This window comes from Pan paniscus, chromosome 3 (genome assembly GCF_029289425.2).
Source record: "Pan paniscus chromosome 3, NHGRI_mPanPan1-v2.0_pri, whole genome shotgun sequence".
In the NCBI taxonomy this organism is placed as follows: domain Eukaryota; kingdom Metazoa; phylum Chordata; class Mammalia; order Primates; family Hominidae; genus Pan; species Pan paniscus.
In genome coordinates, this window is record NC_073252.2 from 104032926 (window position 1) to 104055710 (window position 22785).

The 22785-nt window shown below is 39.4% G+C and overlaps 1 protein-coding gene across 9 annotated transcripts in view; it reads left to right on the forward strand.

Moving 5' to 3' along the window:
• Nucleotides 1-22785, forward strand: part of NPNT (nephronectin) — an 80161-nt gene that overhangs the window by 49636 nt on the left and 7740 nt on the right. For 6 of the 9 annotated variants that reach the window (XM_008955354.4, XM_063603853.1, XM_003829974.5 and 3 more), the window contains 2 exons: nucleotides 17303-17389; nucleotides 17862-17960. In XM_008955354.4, the coding sequence (XP_008953602.4) occupies nucleotides 17303-17389; nucleotides 17862-17960 (186 nt within the window). The remainder of the gene's footprint in view (nucleotides 1-17302; nucleotides 17390-17861; nucleotides 17961-22785) is intronic. The other 3 variants (XM_008955355.4, XM_003829976.5, XM_003829973.5) reach the window with 1 other exon arrangement.

Genomic DNA, 22785 nt, shown 5'->3' on the forward strand with positions numbered 1-22785 from the left:
AGTCTGGTGGGAAAGATGGTTACTCAGAAGATACCAGTGGTAGTATGTTAGTGAAAGAGATCTGTGTAGGACACTATGGGAGGAGAATGAAGGGATACCTCGTCAGTCTTTGGGTAGGGAATATTCAGGGAGGGCTTCCCGAGTGAAACGGGGCAAAGTGGATGAGGAAAGGAAGATATTATAGTTAACAGGGACAGCCCAACAAATGCAAAGAAGTAGGAAGCAGTGTAATAGGCAGTAGACTGCCAGTAAATTGGAGGGTCATGTCAGGGACAGATGAGAGAAGCTGGACAGCTACCCCTTGGATTGTTGTAAACTGATAGTTAGACCTACACTGGGGCTGGATTAGATCAAAGACTCCCAGATTCTTAGCAGGTGACTAGGTAAAGGGTAGCACCACCAATGGAGATAGAGGATTCAGGAAGAGAAGCAAGTTTTGAAGGAGGAAAAGGTTGTTAATTTATTACCAGACCAAAATTTGCATGTTATAACTTTCATCTGTTCCTCATATTTATCTGTTTGTCCTGTGTCACTTCGCTTATTCTTAATTACCTTTGCATTCACTCTTCCTGTCTCCTCCTTTATACATTACCAGTTTATTTTGTTCCTTTTCTCATTCCTCTATGATGAAGCTAAAGTTTGTGCCTTTTATATTGAATACCTTTATAACTTTTTATCAGGTGAAAAAAATACTGACATTTATTATTCTTTAAAGGGGAAAATTGGGAGGCTGAGGCAGACCGATCGCTTGAGCCTAGGAGGTTGAGGCTGCAGTAAGCTGTGACTGTGCCACTGCACTGCAGCCTGGGTGACAGAGTGGGACACCATCTCAAAAAAATGAATAAATAAATAAAATAATAAAGGGGATATCAGAGCCGCATTTTGCTTGTATGTGACTCTCAATTAAATTTTCTCCTCTGGGTAATTGTCCATTTAAAGAAAGATCGAAATTCTCTAATTCTGATATAGTCATGTATGTTTTGGATAATCAATATAATTTTTAGGGGAATTAGATGGTAGCTCTCAAAATATACAATTTATATGTGCATAACTATTTTCTGAAATTTATGTTTTTGTAATTTTCTCCTCACCCCCTCTCTCCATCTCAGATACTGTCTTTTTCTCCCTATTACTCTCCTTTTTAAATTCTCATCATTGTGATCATACAATGGGATTTTTAATTTATGAGTGCTTAAGTAATTATGGTATTTATATTATTTTGCTGCCTTAGGATAACAGGGAAATTTGGCTATTTAATGTAAGATGATACGCTAAATATTTTTTTCATTATGATGAAAGAATACATCTTTCTGAGAATTTTAAAAAATACTTTCTCTTTTTAAAATGTTTCTCTTTATTTCCAGTATTCCTCTCTATGCCAATACATATATGAATTAAAAATGACTTTGAAGTTCACCAATAAAATTTAGTGCAATAAAATTGGGGAAATACAGAGTTCCAATGATGTTTGGGAGCATTCATTATAAGAGAGTGTGATCTTAAAGACATGCTCTGGGAAAGCATTGCCTTGATCAAATGCCAGGGCTGTTGCATGCCACAGATAGCATTGCTGCCTTTAGAAACTCCTGCCAAAAATTAAATTCCACTCTCATTTCATCTTCAGCGATAGCTGCTTATTAAGTCTAGCATGTGTGAGAATGCTTTAGATGCTTTTTGACTTGCTGTCTTATGGTTATAGCATATATTCTAAATAAGGCAAAGGCTCTAAGTTTTTAATTCAGGACAAATAACCAGTGTCTATTCACTGTGAAAACAGTAAGGAACCTTAGCACTATTTCAGTTCAACACCATTTCTTTACTGAATATTTTCTTCACTTCTGGCATAACTTCTTAAATCATCCTTATTCTCCGAGACAGGTCTGAGAATAGAATTTAGCTCACCTCATTTCATAAATTTTTAGGTGATGTTAATTATGGCCACTATTTGGCAGTCTCCTTCAAATAGCCCTCCACTTTGTGTTTTTCTTTACATTGAAAGATATTTTTAAATTGATTTTTAATTGACAGATAACAACTGAATATATTTATGGGGTATGAAAGATTTCTTTTAATGGAAGAGGTTGTGAAAGAGAGCTTTTCCTTATAATGCATGTGCGTTGTTGCCCTGAGAAAAGACTGTAAAGATATTCTAAAAGAAAATCAAGGAAGAAAAATATTATAACAAGAACACATCTTCAGCCCAGACCTCTCCCCCAAACTCTAGACCTGGATGTCAGCTGACTGCTTAACCTATCCAGTTGGATGAAAATAGACGTCTCAAACTCAACATGTATAGAATTGTTCCTTTTCTTCCCTTAAACATCCTCTACTCTCAGCCTTTCTTATCCCAGGTAATGGGACCTCTATCACCTGTTGCTAAGGTCTAATAATGTGGATTCATCCTTAATTACTCTTCATACATACAGCCAATATGTAAGGAAATCCTGTTAGCTGTACCTTCAAATTATATTTAAGTGTGACCATTTCTCACCAACTCCAGTGCTACCACCCTGGCCCAAGCCATCTCTCCCCTGGAATACAGGCCCAAAATCCTTTATCCAAATAACTTATGGAATATAGCATTTTTTAGATTTTAGAAAATCAGTAAGGTACACATACTATATTGTACACACTGAAGTAGTGAAACATACTGATTTTCCTCTAGTGCTTTTACTGTGAACATATCAATGTTAAGGAAAGGAAAATGATATTAACTCAGAGATGATGTCTCACAGCATATATTTACTAGCTTGCACAAATTTTTTAATGTTAGCAAGATTTAAGGCAAATTTTTTACTTATATTTTAATTGGATCCTATGATGATTATTAAAGAAAAAAGTAGTTATCTCTAGAAAGTATAAATTGAGCTCTTGGCAAATGTGAGCAAAACCAGAAATCAGATTTTTTTAAAGTTACGTGTACATTTGTCTATAGAGTTATAATTAAAAGTATTGTGCTCATAGCCAGTCTGTGATCTGGGGCATATTATTATATCTTCCTATGCCTTAAAACAATGTTTCCTGTAAGTATAAACAAAGTACCATTGACACTGCAGTTTTTGTCCATTTGCTACTTCCAAAAGAAAGGGGTACAAAACAGAAAAGTTATTTAAACTTTAAGCAGTTGGTTAGATATGGTAGTTATAATGAGCTTTGGTATTTTAATATGGGGCTTAAAATTTTTCATCTAAACCAACATTAATTATCTAAGTGTGATATCCTTAGGAGGTCTTTGTTAAGTCCTCCCAAGTATATCCACCATCTCCAAAGGTGACTGAAATCCCTTCTAATAACTCATCTATCAGGGGAACCCACCCCCAATATTTTAACATAGGTTCTTTCTATTTTCCATAAGTGTCGGCTGGCTGAGAAAGAAAGAGAAAGAGTACGAAGAGAGGAATTTTACAGCTGGGTCTACGGGGATGACATCACATATCAGTAGGACCGTGATGCCTACCTGACCTGCAAAACCAGCAAGTTTTATTAAGGATTTCAAAAGGGGAGGGGGTACAAGAACAGGGAGTAGGTCGCAAGATCACATGCTTCAAAGGGCAAAAAGGAGAACAAAGATCACATGCTTCTGAGGCAACAGGACAAGGGCAAAATCACAAACTCCTGATAAGGGTCCAGCAAAGATCACAAGGCAAAGGGCAAAAGCAGAATTACTGATAAGGGTCTATGTTTAGTGGTGCACGTGTTGTCTTGATAAACATCTTAAACAACAGAAAACAGGTTCGAGAGCAGAGAACTGGTCTGACCTCAAATCTACCAGGGTGGAGTTTCCCAATCCTAGTAAGGCTGAGGGTACTGCAAGAGACCAGGGCATATTTCAGTCATTATCTCAACCGCATGAGACAGACACTCCCAGAGCAGCTGTTTATAGGCCTCCCCCAGGAATGCATTCCTTCCCCAGGGTATTAATTATTATTATTCCTTGCTAGGAAAAGAATTTAGCAATATTATCCTACTTGCACATCTGTTTATAGGCTCTTTGCAAGAAGAAAAATATGGCTGTATTTTGCCTGACCCCGCAGGCAGTCAGACCTTATGGTTGTCTTCCCTTGTTCCCTAAAATCGCTGTTATTGTGTTCTTTTTCAAGGTGTACTGATTTCATATTGTTCAAACACACGTTTTACAACCAATTTGTACAGTTAACACAATTATAGTGGTCCTGAGGTGACATACATCCTCAGCTTAAGAAGATAATATGATTAAGAGATTAAAGTAAGACTGGTATAAGAAATTATAAGAGTATTATTTGGGAACTGATAAATGTCCATGAAATCTTCACAATTTATGTTCCTCTGCTGGAGCTCCAGCTGGTCCCTCCATTCAGGGTCCCTGACTTCCCACAACACTCATCCCACCACTGGAGCATTTTTCCTTATATTTAACCTAAATTTATGAAACTACAGTTTATGCCTTTTTAATATTGTCAGATACTCAGGGTTAATGGACACAGTTGTTCATTGTCTCCAGATCCCATACTCCATGTACTCAAAGACACTTTCAGGAGATGACTCACTCTTCGTTGGGCCCAATAATTTATATTTTATTAATCTTTTCTTAGAAATGCTTTTTTTCAACCCACTTAGCAATCTTGTTGACTGGTCCTTTGAACATTCTTTATTTTCCAAATCTGTCACAAATGATCGAGTCAAAGATATATAATAGTCAAATCTGACCCAATACTGATCACGGGGGGGTTTCTTTTAACATGTTTTGTAATCTAAATCATTTCTCTTTGTTGCAAAGTAGAGATTTATGGGCAGCTATTTAATCTCCAGATGTTTTTTCCTCAAATGGCCACATAGTGGGCAGTCAAAAATATTTGTTGAATGGAATGAAATGGAATTTTATATTGGATTTAATTTTTTTCATTCTAAGTAATCCTTCATATGCTTAAATAGCTAAATTTTACTTGTTGGTTCTGATATTCCTTCCCCAAATAATCAAAGTTAATTCAGATTATGGTTTTTTTTTCTTATCCTGATACAGCTTAATATAGCCATTGAAAATATTCTCTAGAAAATTCTTAGTCTAATATACTTCTAAATTTTAAGCATGACACTGAAAAATAGTGAAAAGCATAGAAAAGGAATATGAAAATAGCATTGAAACATTTGGAATTAAGGGGTTTTAACCACTACTAAAGATAGAATATACTGAACCAGAAAACCTAGTCTTGATTTCTACCTCTATTTATGAGGTACATGACTTTGGACTAGTATGAGTATTTATGAGGTACATCACTTTGGAAGAGTTACTGTGCTTTCCACCTCAATTTTTTCATCTGTAAAATTGAGGGAATATTCCCAGCTATCCTTTCTCATTGAGTAGCTTCAAAGATCAGAGATAAGGGATCTAGTGTTTGTGAATTCTGAGTTACTATGAAATGTAAAAGATTAATGTGTTTTGTTTATCACTGTAAATAACCTTGATGGGGAGAACTTATGTGATTTAAGGTTGCAACTTTTTATGTGTGATGTGAAATATTAAACATATTTTTAAAATAATTTTTTTGAGACAGAGTCTCACTCTGTCACCCAGGCTGCTGCAGCTTCAATCTCTCAGGCTCAAGCAATCCTCCTGCCTCAGCCTCCCAAGTAGCTGGGTGGCTATTTATTTTTATTTTTTGTGGATACAAATTCTTACTGTGTTGCCCAGGCTGGTCTCCAACTCCTGAGCTCAAGGAATCCTCCCACCTTGGCCTCCCCAAGTGCTGGGATTCTAGGCATGAACCACTGCACCCAGCCTAAAAACAATTTTAGCTTGAGGGACCCTAGGTTTTTTTAGGTTATATGACTAGAAATATAATAAGATGTATTTACAGGGCTAATCCAGTGGGCATGATTTGAGCAACACTAAAGTTATCTGATATAGCGTAAAATTCTTGTTTCATTAATGAGACAGACTTGTGCTTCTCAAAGTGTGTTTTATAGAGCATTATTTCTCTGAAATATTACACAGTTGTATGTGTTAAAAAGTTCTTAGGTTAAATACATTTAAGAACTCCTAGGTTTAGCTAAGTTAAATAGGTTTCTTAACTGTAGGACTTCTCAATACTCCAATGTGCTAACAATATTGCAAATCTCTAAGAGAGGCATATAATGTATCTTTTCCCAAGTTGTTTTAACCATGGGATTATTTGAATCTTGGGATTAGAGTTTACTGGAATCAACTTTAGGTCAGGCTGGGCTAAACTAGGAAGTATGGAGACCATACTCCACAAAACCCAGTATCCCTCACTAGTTAGCTCTCGTTGCCTGGTTTTTGAGACTAATGGGTTGATCTTGGATTTAGGAATGAGGGTTGGGGAGGGCAGAAAGGTGTTGCACAAACTTAGCCAGAAAAGCAGCCATAAGTGGTGGTATGCCTGTATGGACACCATAGGTTTGCTGCAGGGGATTGTTAAAAAACCACTTTTCAAAGACAAAACTCTGGTGTCACAGGGGTAGGAGCAATCCCAGGGCAAAGAAACTCAGAAAAACTTTCTGCAGAACCCAAAGTAAAGGAAGTTAGGGGGACATGCTTTCTGTTCTAGCAATATATAATGAAATCTTATATAACTATTAAACATGTTTTATGGAAAATATTTAATAATTTTGGAAAATACCCATGTTACAAAAATGTTACCTGAAAAGTACAAAGCTGTACCTGCCATTTGACTCCAATTAGATATATAAAATACATGTCTGCATATGTCTGGATGTGTGTAAAAGTCTGAAAGAAAAAAGACCAAAATAGTAACCATGAGTATATCCTGTTTATGATATTTTGGGCGATTTTCATTGTCTTTTTGTTGTCTTTATGCAGTAATTTTTAAACTGTTCAACTGTACTATCGTTGATAACAGTAATTCATTATATCATTAATTCCTTCAGAGAGGGGGCAGAGTAACAGAACCCCACTCTTCTCAGCAGGAAAGTGAGGATTCTGATTCTTAATCATGTTTATTTTATTTTGGACATACTGAGTTTTAAAAATTCATTGAAGGTTTTATTAACTTCTATTTTTAACCTTTCAGATTTTCCTTTACAATTGAATGTGATAGATATGTCCAATTTTAGCTAGGAAATTTGTATTACGAGAGGGAATATAACATCACTTGGACCAGGAAACAGATTTTTTTTCCCCCAGTGTTGTCAGAAGCCCATTTTAACTAAAATAACATAGGATGTTTATTAACTAAAATAACATAGGATGCTTATCTTAAGATGTAGATTCCTAATCCTTATGACACATTTACTAAATCAGACTTACTAGGGAAAGTATCTCTCAGTCTTTATCTTTATTTATTTATTATTTATTTATTTATTTTTTGAGACACAGGCTCACTCTGTTACCCAGGCTGGAGTGCAGTGGCACAATCTTGGCTCACTGCAACCTAAGTGATTATTGTGCCTCAGTCTCCTGAGTAGCTGGGATTACAGGCGTGTACCACCACACCCAGCTAATTTTTTTTTGTAATTTTAATAGAGACAGGGATTCACATCTGAGTAGGCACACTTAGTCCCCAACACTCAACCTTTTATTCAACCAGCCGTGAGCTGGATGTGAACATGACAGACCCAGTAGGGTTCCAATGCCTGACAACCTGCACCTGTCAGGAAGAGCCCCCTCCTTTCCTGCTCCCCTGCAACACATGGTTATTTTAATAGAGACAGGGTTTCACCATGTTGCCCAGGCTGGTCTTGAATTTCTGGCCTCAAGCGATCTGCCTGCCTCAGCCACCGAAAGTGCTGCGATTACAGGCGTGAGGCACTGTGCCTGGCTGTTCTCAGTCTTTAATATGTACACAAATTACAAGGGGATCTCGTTAAATTGAAGACTGACTGAGTGTGTCTGGAGTAGGACCAGAGACTCTGCATTTCTAACAAACACAGGTAATGTTTCTGATCTGCAGTCCCCACTTTGAATAGCAGGGCTCTTTCTAAAGCATAATGGCAGCTCCAACCCAGCAGAACCATATTCTGGATGGAGTCAGAACTAGCCAAATGTAGGCTATTTAAAATATAGCAATTGTGCCTAGGCATGTGTCCACCTGACTCATGTAAAATAAAAAGAAAAGGCGTTAATAGAAGCCAGATTATAGAACATAATGTTATTAATATGTATCAGGTGCTCTTATGAGTGGCCATATTAGAGAACCAGCCTCATTGTTGCTGTTATTACGCAACATGAGGCTGTGCTGCAATTCCAAGTACCAAGCAGTAAGAAGAAAATTGTTTTCTTTTACTGATTGCTGCATGTTGTCCTGAGGTTTTTCCCCTCATCTCTCTTCTACAGATTTTACAGAGTCTGTGGCTAGTTCAGTCACATTGTTCTTAGTCATGGAAATATTATGGTCTTTCTGATTCTGTGTAGTGATAAGTAAAAAGAATGTTTCTGCTGAGGGGTGAAAAGGTCTTCAAAGTAGTTTGCTTTCTTGTAAACAGTAAGACCTGCAGAGACCCTGAGAAGATGCCTGATATCTCCTTGAAAATTAAATTTCTGCTAGTGTTTTGAAGGAGCGAATTGTCACTTCTCACAGGTTAGGATCTGGTGCTGTGAATTCTGAAAGTTTTCAAGATTTTTGATTTATATTTTAATTAGATCCTATGGTAGCTAGTAAAGAAAATATCATTCTCTCCAAAACGTATAAATGGGCCCTTGGTGATTGTGACCAAAGTCAGAAGTCAGATTTAAGTTACATGGACATTTGTCAATAGAGTTATAATTTACAAGTATTGTCCTCATTGCCAGTCTGTAATTTGGGGCGTATCATTAAATTTTCCTGTGCCTTTGTTTTCTTATCTGTAAGTCAGGGATAGTAATAGTATCTACCTCATTGGGCTGTTGTGAGAATTAGATGCAGGGGTACTTATAAAACTTTTACTGTAGTGCTTGGCACGTAGTAATAAATTAATACATATTTGCTATTACTGCTACTATTGATGTTGAATTCATTTATATAGTAATGATAACATTTCCTACTTAATTCATAAAAAGACAGCCTATGCTGTTTTCTTGTTCTGAGTTTATATGTTTCTCATGATTTTTATTATGGTTCATTACAATTTTAATGTTGTTTTTAACTAACTAGATCCTTTTGAAACAAATTGGTTTGCAAGTGTGAGCTGTTAGGTGCACAGAGAAAAATGAAAATAGAAACTTGCTATTTTATTCTAGGCTTGTTACCAAGTATTTAGAATACTGTGTTTTATTTAGGTGTTTATAGTCTCATTAGACAGTTGTGATTTTAAAATAGAGACCACATCATCTCAACTTCTTTACTGTGAAAATAGTGACAATAGTCTTTTTAGAGATGAATCTGTCTAGATGGGAAATTTACATGATTGATCTGATGAGGGCATCCAGCCTGGGCAGCAGAGCGAGACACTATCTCCAAAATAAAATAAAATAAACAAAATAATCTGACAAGTAGTTTCCCCAGAAAGTCTGATTTAGTAAATGTACCAAAAGGATTTAGAAATCTACATCATAAATAAACATTCTATGTTATTTTAGTTCAGACCCTATTTTAATTCAGACTTCCTATGGGATAAAAACTTCCATTCTTTCTTTAAATAGATTATTTTGGCTTGAGTGCATTTACACCTGTCCCCAACAGCTGGTGGGCTTCTGCTCACCCTAGACGGTGTTCATGCTGCGCTCAGTCCAAGCAGCCCTTATCAGAGAGTCTTCTTACCACTTGCATTCTGGTGCAAAGGACTCATTCCTGGCAGAGCCTAACCTTCATGGGAACCGTTGGCTTAGAAGAGAGGAGAAGGGGAGGCCGAGGCAGGTGGATCACTAGGTCAGGAGTTCAAGACCAGCCTGGCCAACATGGTGAAACCCTGTCTCTACTAAAAATATAAAAATTAGCCAGGCATGGTGGTGCGCACCTGGAATCCCAGCTACTTGAGAGGCTGAGACAGGAGAATTGCTTGAACCCGGGAGGCAGAGATTGTAGTGAGCCGAGATCGTGCCTCTGCACTCCAGCCTGGGTGACACAGCAAGACTCTGTCTCAAAAGAAAAAAAATTATCCTGTCTCCAGGCAGTGTCTCTGAGTCTTTCTAAAACTTTATTAAAAGTTCCTACAATACATAAAGGAGAAATAGGTATGTCACAAAAATTGGGCTCATTGTTGATTAGCAATGTCTATGCTCCACCTTTCACCAGAGATTTAACTTTTTTGCCAATTTTGCTCTTTTTTATTTTTTTTATTTTTTTTTATTGATCATTCTTGGGTGTTTCTCACAGAGGGGGATTTGGCAGGGTCACAGGACAATAGTGGAGGGAGGGTCAGCAGATAAACAAGTGAACAAAGGTCTCTGGTTTTCCTATGCAGAGGACCCTGCGGCCTTCCGCAGTGTTTGTGTCCCTGGGTACTTGAGATTAGGGAGTGGTGATGACTCTTAACGAACATGCTGCCTTCAAGCATCTGTTTAACAAAGCACATCTTGCACCGCCCTTAATCCATTTAACCCTGAGTGGACACAGCACATGTTTCAGAGAGCACAGGGTTGGGGGTAGGGTCACCGATCAACAGGATCACAAGGCAGAAGAATTTTTCTTAGTACAGAACAAAATGAAAAGTCTCCCGTGTCTACCTCTTTCTACACAGACATGGCAACCATCCGATTTCTCAATCCTTTCCCCGCCTTTCCCCCCTTTCTATTCCACAAAACCGCCATTGTCATCATGGCCCGTTCTCAATGAGCTGTTGGGTACACCTCCCAGACGGGGTGGTGGCTGGGCAGAGGGGCTCCTCACTTCCCAGTAGGGGCGGCCGGGCAGAGGCGCCCCTCACCTCCCAGACGGGGCGGCTGGCCGGGCCGGGGGCTGACCCCCGCCACCTCCCTCCCGGTCGGGGCGGCTGGCCTGGCGGGGGGCTGACCCCCCCACCTCCCTCCCGGACAGGGCAGCTGGCCGGGCAGAGGGGCTCCTCACTTCCCAGTAGGGGCGGCCGGGCAGAGGCACCCCTCACCTCCCGGATGGGGTGGCTGGCCGGGCAGGGGGCTGACCCCCCCACCTCCCTCCCGGACGGGGCGGCTGGCCGGGCAGAGGGGCTCCTCACTTCCCAGTAGGAGCGGCCGGGCAGAGGCGCCCCTCACCTCCCGGACGGGGCGGCTGGCCAGGCGGGGGGCTGACCCCCCAACCTCCCTCCTGGACGGGGCGGCTGGCCGTGCGGGGGGCTGATCCCCCCACCTCCCTCCCGGACGGGGCGGCTGGCCTGGCGGGGGCTGACCCCCACCTCCCTCCCGGATGGGGTGGCTGCTGGGCAGAGACGCTCCTCACTTCCCAGACGGGGTGGCTGCCGGGTGGAGGGGCTCCTCACTTCTCATATGGGGCGGCTGCCAGGCAGAGGGTCTCCTCACTTCTCAGACGGGGCGGCTGGGCAGAGATGCTCCTCACCTCCCAGACGGGGTTGTGGCCGGGTAGAGGCACTCCTCACATCCCAGACGGGGCGGCGGGGCAGAGGCGCTCCCCACATCTCAGACGATGGGCGGCCGGGCAGAGACGCTCCTCACTTCCTAGATGGGATGGCGGCCAGGAAGAGGCGCTCCTCACTTCCTAGATGGGATGGCGGCCGGGCAGAGACGCTCCTCACTTTCCAGACTGGGTAGCCAGGCAGAGGGGCTCCTCACGTCCCAGACGATGGGCGGCCAGGCAGAGACGCTCCTCACTTCCCAGACGGGGTGGCGGCTGGGCAGAGGCTGCAATCTTGGCACTTTGGGAGGCCAAGGCAGGCAGCTGGGAGGTGGAGGTTGTAGCGAGCCGAGATCACACCACTGCACTCCAGCCTGGGCACCATTGAGCACTGAGTGAACCAGACTCCGTCTGCAATCCCAGCACCTCGGGAGGCCGAGGCTGGCGCATCACTCGCAGTTAGGAGCTGGAGACCAGCCCGGCCAACACAGCGAAACCCCGTCTCCACCAAAAAAATACGAAAACCAGTCAGGCGTGGTGGTGCACGCCTGCAGTCGCAGGCACTCGGCAGGCTGAGGCAGGAGAATCAGGCAGGGAGGCTGCAGTGAGCCGAGATGGCAGCAGTACAGTCCAGCTTCGGCTCGGCATCAGTGGGAGACCGTGAAAAGAGAGGGAGAGGGAGACCGTGGGGAGAGGGAGAGGGGGGAGAGGGGGAGGGGGAGTGGAAGGGGGAGAGGGAGAGGGAACCAATTTTGCTCTTTACTGTCAGCCCAAAGGTGTCTGTGGAACTTTGTAGATTCTTCCTATGGGATGAAAGCTTTGACAAACAAGGTCTTATTTCTGTGAGTCCAACAACCCTTTTCTTTTGGCTTATAATGAATAGATGGCTAAAACTTCTCTAACATGGTTAAAGAAATTTCAGAAACTAATTTCCAGCCCTTTTATTTGCTTTTCTCTCTGATCACTTAAAATTATGATGCATATGTCCCGCATCTGGAGAGAGAATAGGGGGAGAGAGAGACAGGGAGAGGAGGAGAGACCATCTCATAAAACCCTTGTCATTCATCCCTACACTCCAATCTGTGTCTCTAAAAGCCTCTAGGTTTTGCCACCAGAAACAGCCTTCAGAATATTAGAATAATTACATATGTACCATTCTCTTCGATGAACTAAACTCCTAAGCATAGAAGTAATTTAAGACAGTGTTATTTTTAATCATTTAGTCCAACAACAAATGCCAGAACTGGCCTGGGTAATGCCATAGGAACCACCTTGTTTCCTATGAAACAGGAAGAGAATTTGCAAACCTACCTTTACTAAATAATGCTTACATTTTGCTATAGTTACTCTTGGCAAGAAGTTGAGCAGTGGGAGGTGTATATGATAATATTTACATTTACTTCTCTGTGCTTACTCTTAATGTTTTCTGGGTAAAAATATGCAATTGACTATTTGGGAAACTTCATTTGTGAACACAGGTTATATATGATCACATCCCTGGGGAATATACATATTTAGTAGAAAGTGCCTGGCCAGCATTTCTTACAAGAACTTTCCTGCTCCTTTTTGTGGCTGATTTTACCCCTGACTCCAGGGCCCAGTAGCCATTAGAAAGTACTGTGCTCCTCAGCCCAGTCCAACCATGCCTTTATCCAGCTGTCACTTGCTTCAGTACCTGTACATTCTCTTTCTTTTAGTTTATGCAGAAGGCTGTAAGAAGCAACAGGCAAGACATATCTTTTGGTGGGTAAAACATGGACCAATGGTATAAAGATTCTGGGGACATTTTCTAAAAATATATGAACATTCATGGTTGATGTTAATTTTAGTCATAATTCCCCTATGACACCCAGTCTCACCTTCTTCCTGTTCATTCTCCAAGCTACTACCAGAATGGTCATTTCAGCATGCAAACCTGATCTTGGCAATCCTCTGTTAATCCTTCAGAGGCTGCCAATTTCCACCAGGATAATGTCCAAAATATTTACAAGGCTTTAAAAGCTCCTGCACACTCTGCCTCTATCTCCAGTTCCATTTGATGCCCTTCCTCCTGCACCTTCTTCCTGCCTCCCTCGCCCTGTAAGGTCTACAGCGATTCTGATGTTTCAGTCCCCTCTCTTTTCATTCTCCAGAGCCATAGCTCATAGTACTTCTTCTTATGTCATAGAGAAAGCATCACTTCTCAGAGATTTTTATGACGTGTATCCTCCCCAGCCTAGCTTAGCCAGTCCCTCACTCCCCACTCCCATACTCACTAGCATCCTCTGCTTCTTTAAAGCACACATTACCTGGGGAAATTGTTAAAAATCTGCCTTCACTTCTAGAATGTAGATCCCATGAAGGCAAGAGTATGCCCAATGCTTTATAACAAGCTCTTAGCCCATGCTTTGTATAGCTGATGCTCAGTTTCTTGACTGACTGCATAAATGAGTGGATGGAGTAGAAGGAGGCAGGATGCATGGACAGATGGTGGAGGAATTGTATTGCTAGCGCTTCTCTGATTCTTTTTTAGTTTCTAAATTTATACCATTCTAATTCTAAGAATTAATGGTTCAACTGCAGAGAATAGCAGGTATGCATTTGTTTTTATGAAATGTGTATATTGTGTATTTAAGTTGAATATTAGCCAAAGTATCAAGCAGGGAAAGAACAATTAGAAAAATCATGTACCAATGTCTATCCTGGTTATAGTTCATTTTTGGGCAAGGCTAGTCATTCATTTTAATTAACATTTTCTGCATTGATCAAAATAGCTCCTTTGAAATCAAAGAAAAGTGTTTGAATTTCACAAACATATTTCAATTTCATAGCCTTGCGTTCAACAAGTATCAAGTCTATTCTCAGTTCTCTTTGAGTAACCAAAATACAAATAACAGACATATAATTGCTATTTATATGTGATCTAACAGAACCCTCTTTTATTTAGATGTTTTAGGTAAGTTTTTTATTCATATTTATATTTTTTCTTTTTACAATCCTAAAAACATAGAATTACAAAAAAAGTGAACCAATACAAATGAAAAAAAAATTCATTTCTAATACTTAGATTACCAGTATTAGCATATTGGCATATTGGTGTATTTATCCCTCTTTAGTCCTCTTTTTTGGTTTGTTTTTCTTGTACATGATTGTGATAATAACATAATACTGCTTGAATGATTTGTTCTGCTACTTATTTCACTTAATATGTTCACATAAACTCTAAAGTGTATCAGGGGGTGGGTAGTGTTTTTTCTCTTGATACTTCAGTGGGATGCTCTTAGTAATCCCATACTGGTATGTGTGAGGAAGGAAAATTAGTTAAATAATTTGGTATGGTTATAGAGTAGAGCACACAAAATTGTAAGAACCAATAGCTTCTCAGCACTTCTGGTCTCTAAATTCCTTGGAATGTTTCCCAGTGGATTGTAATGAAGGTATACATGATCATCTGCTGCTAAATTAAATGGTTCTTAGAAACCAAGAACCATTTAATTTAATATTAATAATTTATATTAATAAACCATCTGACATTTTACAAGTTGTTACATGACTAATTCTTTGTGTTGCCATCTTCTAACTGTATGATCTAATCTCTTCCTTTCTCTTCAACCTCATCCCATGCCGCTTTCTTCATTTCTCAACATCCTCCAGCCATTGTGAACTCCTTTCTCTAAATTTTCCAAGCACTTTCTTTGTACTTGCTGCCTGAAACCCTCCCTCTTCCCCAACCCCAATGCTATGCTTTTTGCTTGGAAAGTTTCATTCTTCCCCTTTCAGTTTAAATTGTGCTTCCTCAGAGAGGACCTCTTGATCTCCCTTTTTATAAAACAGGCTCCCGGTGCCAGGAAACCTTTACATCAAGACTCGATTTGCCATTTGATAGTCCTTCATCTGGGAGGGAAAAAAAAGGTGGAGGGGAGCTTGAAAAACTGTCATAATGTCCCTGGAATATGGTACTTTTAAGAGTTGAGCCTATTCCATTTTGGAGATGATTTATATAAGTTACAACAAAAGAAGGGGACAAAAACATGATTGTTCTATGGAGTTTTTATAACTTTCTGTCACAAGAAAGAAAGCACGCTTGTCTACAATTTTGTAATATTTCTAGTAAATAAAAGAGGCACTCCCTGTCTCAGAGCACCAAATAAGGAAAGTGTAATTGGATGTCATTGCTGTCAGTCAGCTGGGCTATAAAAGAGAGAGTGGGGTTGCCTCATCCCCTGGGTATCCACAGTCAGCTGTGTCCCTAGAGCTTCTTTTCTTTCATTGCTGCCCAGCTGGGTATATTGCAAGTATGGATTATAAGAGGGGAAGGGACTTCACTGTTTTAACGTTTGAAACAAAAGGGAAAAAACTCAGAAGTAGTAAGCTAAAAACAACTTGTGCAAACGTTCTGGGATTATTACTTAATTTTAAGAATTTTTGCTAAAAACAATAGGAACATCATTGAAAAAAGAACCCCTTTGAGTGATGACTGTTTCATAGTGTTCTACATCTCCTACTCCCTGCCTTATAAAAATAAAGCTAATTAATTGAAGTTCTGGCAAAGAGAAGGGAGTATTCCTTGGCCTTTGACCAAGAATTCCCCTCACCACCATGAACATTCCCACGCATTTCCCCACCAGTTACTCTCCATGATGTCTTCCTTCCTAACTCTTACCAAAATCTCAAATTCCAGCACTCGTTTATCTCCATATTTAAAGTCTGCTTCTCCCATTAGAATTCAAGCCATGTAAGATCCAGACCCTCAGTCTTGTCTACCCCGTTCACCCTGTCTCCTTAGTGCCCGCCACAGTGGTTGGCATCTGCTTGGCCATCAAATATACACTGATTGAATAAATGAATCAATGATTTAAAGAAATCAATTATTTTTTTAAAGTAGATTCTTATGCTTTGTTCCACTTGTGTCCTTTGAGGAAAAGTGTTGAAATACTACCTGGGGTTCTAACAGGATCTTTGCATTCACTTAGTAAACACTTATTGAGTGCCTGTCACCAGGTCAAGCCCTGGAAATGCCACCCAAATAAGACATGATTGATGCCCTCCAGGACCTCAGAGACTAGCAGAGGGACAGACACATGTGTGTAAATAGCTGCAATTCTTTATGAAAGTGTGTAATAGGGGCTTATAAGCATGAACTCTTGAGGTACAAGAGGGAAGAATTTGATTCTGCCTGGGGCAGAATCACTCCACAGAGGCCGTGATATTTATGCTGGGTCTTGAAGGAAGAAGAGATTTTTGGCAGGTTAATTAGCAGGAAAGAGAGCATTGGGTCTGAGACGTGAAAATGAATGGCATGTTTGGACAGCATTGTGTATTTTGGTGGGGTAGATTGTAAACTCTGGCCCAAGAAGTTTGAGTTTGATCTTAAAGGAGCCAGGGAAACTGTTTAAGCAAGGGAGGCCATGGTAGGAAATGTATATTAGAGTGCAACAATATGCGGAGTTCACTGGGGGTGGGGAGTAGATGCTGTGATTAGAAACCAAACCATTCACTTCCATCATAGGTATTTTCAGTTAAAACAACCTTGATTTAAAGATCATAATAATGTATCTTTCTTAGAGATGAACTTTAGAATTTCATAGAGATGAATAGTTGGCTAGAAATTGGTTGCTCTATTAAAATGTATTTTCCAGATAAAGGCTTTTTAAGTTATTTTTGTTGAATTTCAGAAACTTTTGAAAATCATTTTTAAAAAATGTACCCAGATCAAGGTTGCAGTATAAATCACTGCAGAACAAAATTCGTGAATCTTCATGTGAGATATAATTAAATATTTTGGATTCATCCAGATGAATAAAATGACTAGGTCTTTTCCTCCTGCCCTTGTTAAAGGTAATGCCTCTTTATCAATACTTCACACACACACACACAAAAAAAAACTCAAAACCTTTCTCTTGCAGTTCCACGGCAACCTTCAAATGACTTGTTTGAAATATTTGAAATAGAAAGAGGAGTCAGTGCAGACGATGAAGCAAAGGATGATCCAGGTGACACTTACACTCTTAGTGCCATCATAATGACATTTTATTGTTTCTCTCCATGAAAATAACTTTTAAATGTAGATCGTTTGGACCATTTGGGAAAATTACACCTGTTTTCTTTAACAACTCAGATTTTCTTTGTAGTTAAATCAGTTGAGCAAAAATAATTACGAATCATCATTTTCTTTTTTAAAAAAATTTTAAAGTAGTACTTAAACTGTAAAAAGGAAATCATATTTTATAAGTGATGATGTAACATTGTTATAATTTGGCAACACTTGTGTGTTCTATTTTTACAGATGATGCACTATTGTGCTGAGAAAAGATTAATGTAATTTCCCTTTGGTCTTGTGGAAAGAAGCTCTGGTTATATGGATAGGAGAGAACACTTGTTGTCTAGATACCCCTAGTTCATAGATTCATTGTTGTTTTTTGTTGATTTTCTGATCCACTCGTCTTTCTGATTATTTCCTTGTAGGTGTTCTGGTACACAGTTGTAATTTTGACCATGGACTTTGTGGATGGATCAGGGAGAAAGACAATGACTTGCACTGGGAACCAATCAGGGACCCAGCAGGTAAAACCATTTCATTTAACTTTTTCTGGTACACATTTCAATGTGATACTATCTGAAGACTCCACTGCTGCTAATCAAGTCTACTGTAACACATCTCTGTGTTTACTTGATAAAGGTGGTCAAAAAGGACCATGCCTAGCACTTATATTTCATTTCTTTGAGAGAGTTAAATTTGTTAGCTATCAACTAGCACTGTATTATGGGAGACAAGTAGTTAATTAAAAGGTCAGCTAATTTCTCTCAAAAAGCTTGATAAATAAAATATTTAGATTAATTCTTGCAAATAATTCTTAAGTTATTTGTAGCACCCATTCCCGGGAATAAAATAAGTAATATGGTGGTATATCAGCCATGGTAATAGGCATTTCCCAGTTGTTTTTTCTTTGTTTTTCTTTTTCTTTTTTTTTTTTTAAGATTTGAGTGGTAGTAGAAGGACACAGTGGAAATTTCTATAAAGTTGTGATTATCCCTCTGAAAACATTTCACTCTAACTTGGGTGCTGAAGGAAATGGTTACAAATCACCACCACTCATTTTATAACAAAAGGTAGATTTAGACATAGTTCCTTGGAACTCAACAGCGTTTTAAATTGCACAATTCCTATTAATCTAAAGTTTTAGTACTCATAAGACATCTTTTCTTCTAGATTCAAGATAGCTTTTCTCCCCTCAGTAGTTAAATCTTTTTTTTTTTTTTTTGAGATGGAGTCTTGCTCTGTTGCCCAGGCTAGAGTGCAGTGGCACGATCTCGGCTCACTGCAACTTCTGCCTCCTGGGTTCAATGAATTCTCCTGCCTCAGCCTCCCAAGTAGCTGGGACTACAGGCATGTGCCACCATGCCCGGCTAATTTTTTGTAATTTTTAGTAGAGACTAGATTTCACCTTGTTAGCCAGGATGGTCTCGATCTCCTGACCTCGTGATCCGCCCACCTCGGCCTCCCAAAGTGCTGGGATTACAGGCGTGAGCCACCGCGCCCAGCCAGTAGTTAAATCTTTTATGGATAAGGCCTACTTAATGGAAGGGTGAGGAGTTTGGTTTCATTTTTTTTTTCTTTTTATACTCCTGATTCTAGATTTTAAGAAGATACAGAATGTGAAGGAAAAGCTTGTTATTTCATTTATTTTAAAAGCCTAGTTCTTGAATACCATACCGGGTAAGAGCACCAAACACAGAAAAGTTAACTTGAGAGAGCTCATGATATCTTAAACCAGCTCTTCTCAAACTTCACTGTGATTGCAGAGCATCTGAGGGCCTCATTAAAATACAGATTTTCATGCATTTCTAGCAGGCTCCCTGAAGATCTCTATGGTGGTCCTCAACGCACATTTTGAGTAACAAGGTATTAAAAAATTAGTCCAAAAATATATTCTTTACATCCCCTAAGGTTGAAATAGAGATATACTTAAAAATTAAAATGTGAAGTAAATTCCTTAAAATAGGAATATTCAATAAATTCAAATTGGTTCATACATTTCTTTTCGTTGTAAAAGACAATATCATTTAGTGCCTCACACACAGTACTCTCAGTCATTCTTGCATTACTGTCTTACTCATTTAAAGTTAACTCTGAGCAGGACAGCATTATCATTAATGTCACAGATTCTGTGAATAAGAGAGAAACCAACATATCTACATATGTGTGTGTGTGTGTGTGTGTGTGTGTGTGTATACAATATAAAATACCTATGACAGTCCTAGCTTATTTAAAATCTCATCAATTTTATTTAATTGTAGCAATTAAAATAAATTTATTTAATTGCTACAGAGTTGTAGCAATTTACACTCCTACCAACAGTATTTGAAAACCATCCCCAACAGATATTATAAAAGTATTTTTTTAAATCTCTACAAATCTTATAGGTGAAAAGGAATCTCTTTTAATTTTGCTTTGCATTTCTTCTATTGCGAAAAGTTGATCATGTTTTATCATTCACTCGAGGAGCAAGTAATATTGTCTTTATTTCACAAAGGAAATATTGACACCCAGAGAAGTTACCTGTTTCCTAAGGCCACAGAGCTAGAGAGTGGTGGAATTAAGTCCAAACCAGTCTGTACTACTCATGCAGGCTCCTAGACAGTCCAATACTCAGAACATCTGCAGCATTATTGTGTTTTTGACTGTACCACAGGCTGGCCTCAGTAGGTATGCATGTGGTAGTGTGCATGATCTGATTAGCAGATCACAGACCTGTAGATTAGACTGACTGACCACTGACCTGGAGTAGTTTGCTACAGAAGGAGGGATCTTTGGCAGTCATGTATGACAGAATGGTGAATAATATTTATGGTCATAATGAATGATTCCTTCAAGTAAGGTACATTGGGGAAAGTAATTCATGCTAAACTCAGGAGAATTCACTGCACTTCTATGTAAACAATCTATGTAAAATACTTGAGTTTTAGAATTTAAATACTGTATTTTAGAACCAATTTAGTCCTTTTCAACATTTTTTTATTATTCATTATATTTGTAAATGTTTAAATTTGTTGTGACCCAAATCTCCCTTTCTCTCTGATGGAAAAATGAGAAGAGGGTTAGAAATTAGAATGGTAGACAAAGAAATTTGAAATCGTTATTGGACTGTGTTAGTACAGAGCAAATTGAAAGGAAGAGATGCCTGCTTGAGTGATTGGATAACTCGTGATGATTGGCTACGGTCCCTGGAGGATGCTTTTCTAGATTTGGTCCAGGTTTTTACCAAGAACTTAGATAAGTAGGACATTGAACTTAATATTGAAGATAAACTGACCAAACTACGGTTGACTCAAATCTGGAGAGGAAAGTGACTATGTGTGCTGATACAACAGCATTCGAAAGATTAGATTAATGGGTCACAATTAAGAAGGTGAAATGTAATGGGGTTGAGTCTAAGTTATGGCTCATAGTCTAGAAACCAGTCACACATCTGAGTGAGGGGGAAGACCTGACATATCACTAAGGGTAGAAGACTTTAGAGTTTTAGTGTGTAATGAAATCAATCTAAGCGAACCTTGTGATGTTGCTGCCAGAAATATGGACCATCTCTATAGAAATATGCTATGTTTCAAGAATGAAAATCCACTTTGGTTAAGTGGTGAATCCACTTTTGAGAATTCTTTTTTTCTAATATGAGAAGAATAGAGTTGGTCACTTAGAAGAGGATGACCTGCATGGAAAGGTATCTCCAAGCTTGTGAAAAACAGGCAAAGGAACCATAACATTTAGCCTGGAGAAGAAATGATGCATCAGGGTTCCTTTTCAAATAATTGACTAGGGTTAGAGTTGTTCTCTGTGACCGAAAGGGGATGAGAATAGGATTGATGGGTAAAAAATACAGGGAGATTCATTTTGGCTCACTGTCATCTAAAAAGAGAACAGGCTGACATGGAAAGAGTGAGTTATCTTGGTGGAAGCATTTGACTGGGTGACATATGGCAAGATATTGTTAAAAGGTTTTGAGCATCAGATAAAAGTTGGATTAGAAAACCTCTAAACCAGCTCTGAGAGCCTGATTCAGAATGGAATGTGGAAATAGTCCCAAGAAATTCAGTGAGCAGGATTCTAGCTTGGAAGGAAGGATGGGAAGACCAAAAGATGGCAGAGAGTTGGAAGGCAGGATATGTGAGGATGGAATTGCAGAATATATTTTTAGAATATGTTGAGAGAATTATAACCCAGCACTGATGGGAAAATACTAATAAAGCTTACCTTTTCATGGCTTTTTCTTCTAGGAAATTCAGGTGGATGGAGTGTATGTGTGTGTGTGTGTGTGTATGTGTGTGTGTATGTATGTGTATGTGTGTGTGTATCACATGTGAAGGCCAGAGAAGAATATAAAAAATCGGCTAGACACAGTGGCTCACCCCTGTAATCCCAGCACTTTGGGAGGCTGAGGCGGGTGGATCACCTGAGGTCAGGAGTTCAAGACCAGCCTGGCCAACATAGTGAAACCCCGTCTTTACTAAAAATACAAAAATTAGCCAGGCGTGGTGGCAGGCACCTGTAGTCCCAGCTACTCAGTAGGCTGAGGCAGGAGAATCGCTTGAGCCTGGGAGGCAGAGCTTGCAGTGAGCCGAGATCACGCCACTGTACTCCAGCCTGGGTGACAAAGCAAGACTCCGTCAAAAAAATAATAATAAATAATAATTTCTGTGTATTATTCTAATTACCAAGCTAATTATTTACCTATTTCTATCTAGATTATACCACTTACAAAAGAATATGTGTTTGGATATCCAATTATGGATGATTTTAATGATGTGCAGTTCTAATCCAAGATCCAGATTTGTAAATATTCTTATATGTTAATATTTCTAAGAAAACTCTCAAAACCTTAAGAAATAGCTGCAAAATAAGTGCATTTGCTAGCTGCCTTTCATGGTGCTATTAGGTTTTATCACATTCAGTCACAGTGAGATGTGAAATTAACAATGCCTCTAAGAAATGGAAAATTGTGCTGCTGACAGACATGGTGATACGCTGCAGGTATGTAGCTGTGGCCCTGGGGACACACCCTTCTCCTGTGTGTGTCAAAGCTAGAACTAAGGCCCTTTTCCTGGAACCTTGATCTCTGGAGAACAAGGATTAAGGGCAACTGACTCAGCACTCTGTCTGCCACTGATAGCTACAAGGAATTTGCTTACATATGTATCAAGTATGCCAGCATGTACATACAAGTATGTCTATTTCAGCATTAAAACATTATTTTAAAATACACATAAATGTAAAATAAATCAACAATATAAGTGAAAGCTTTCTACCATCCCTGACTCCCATTCACCACCCGGCAAGATGCAGCCAGTTTCTTGATTATGTTCTCAGAGAGATATTTTTGGATACAATGGC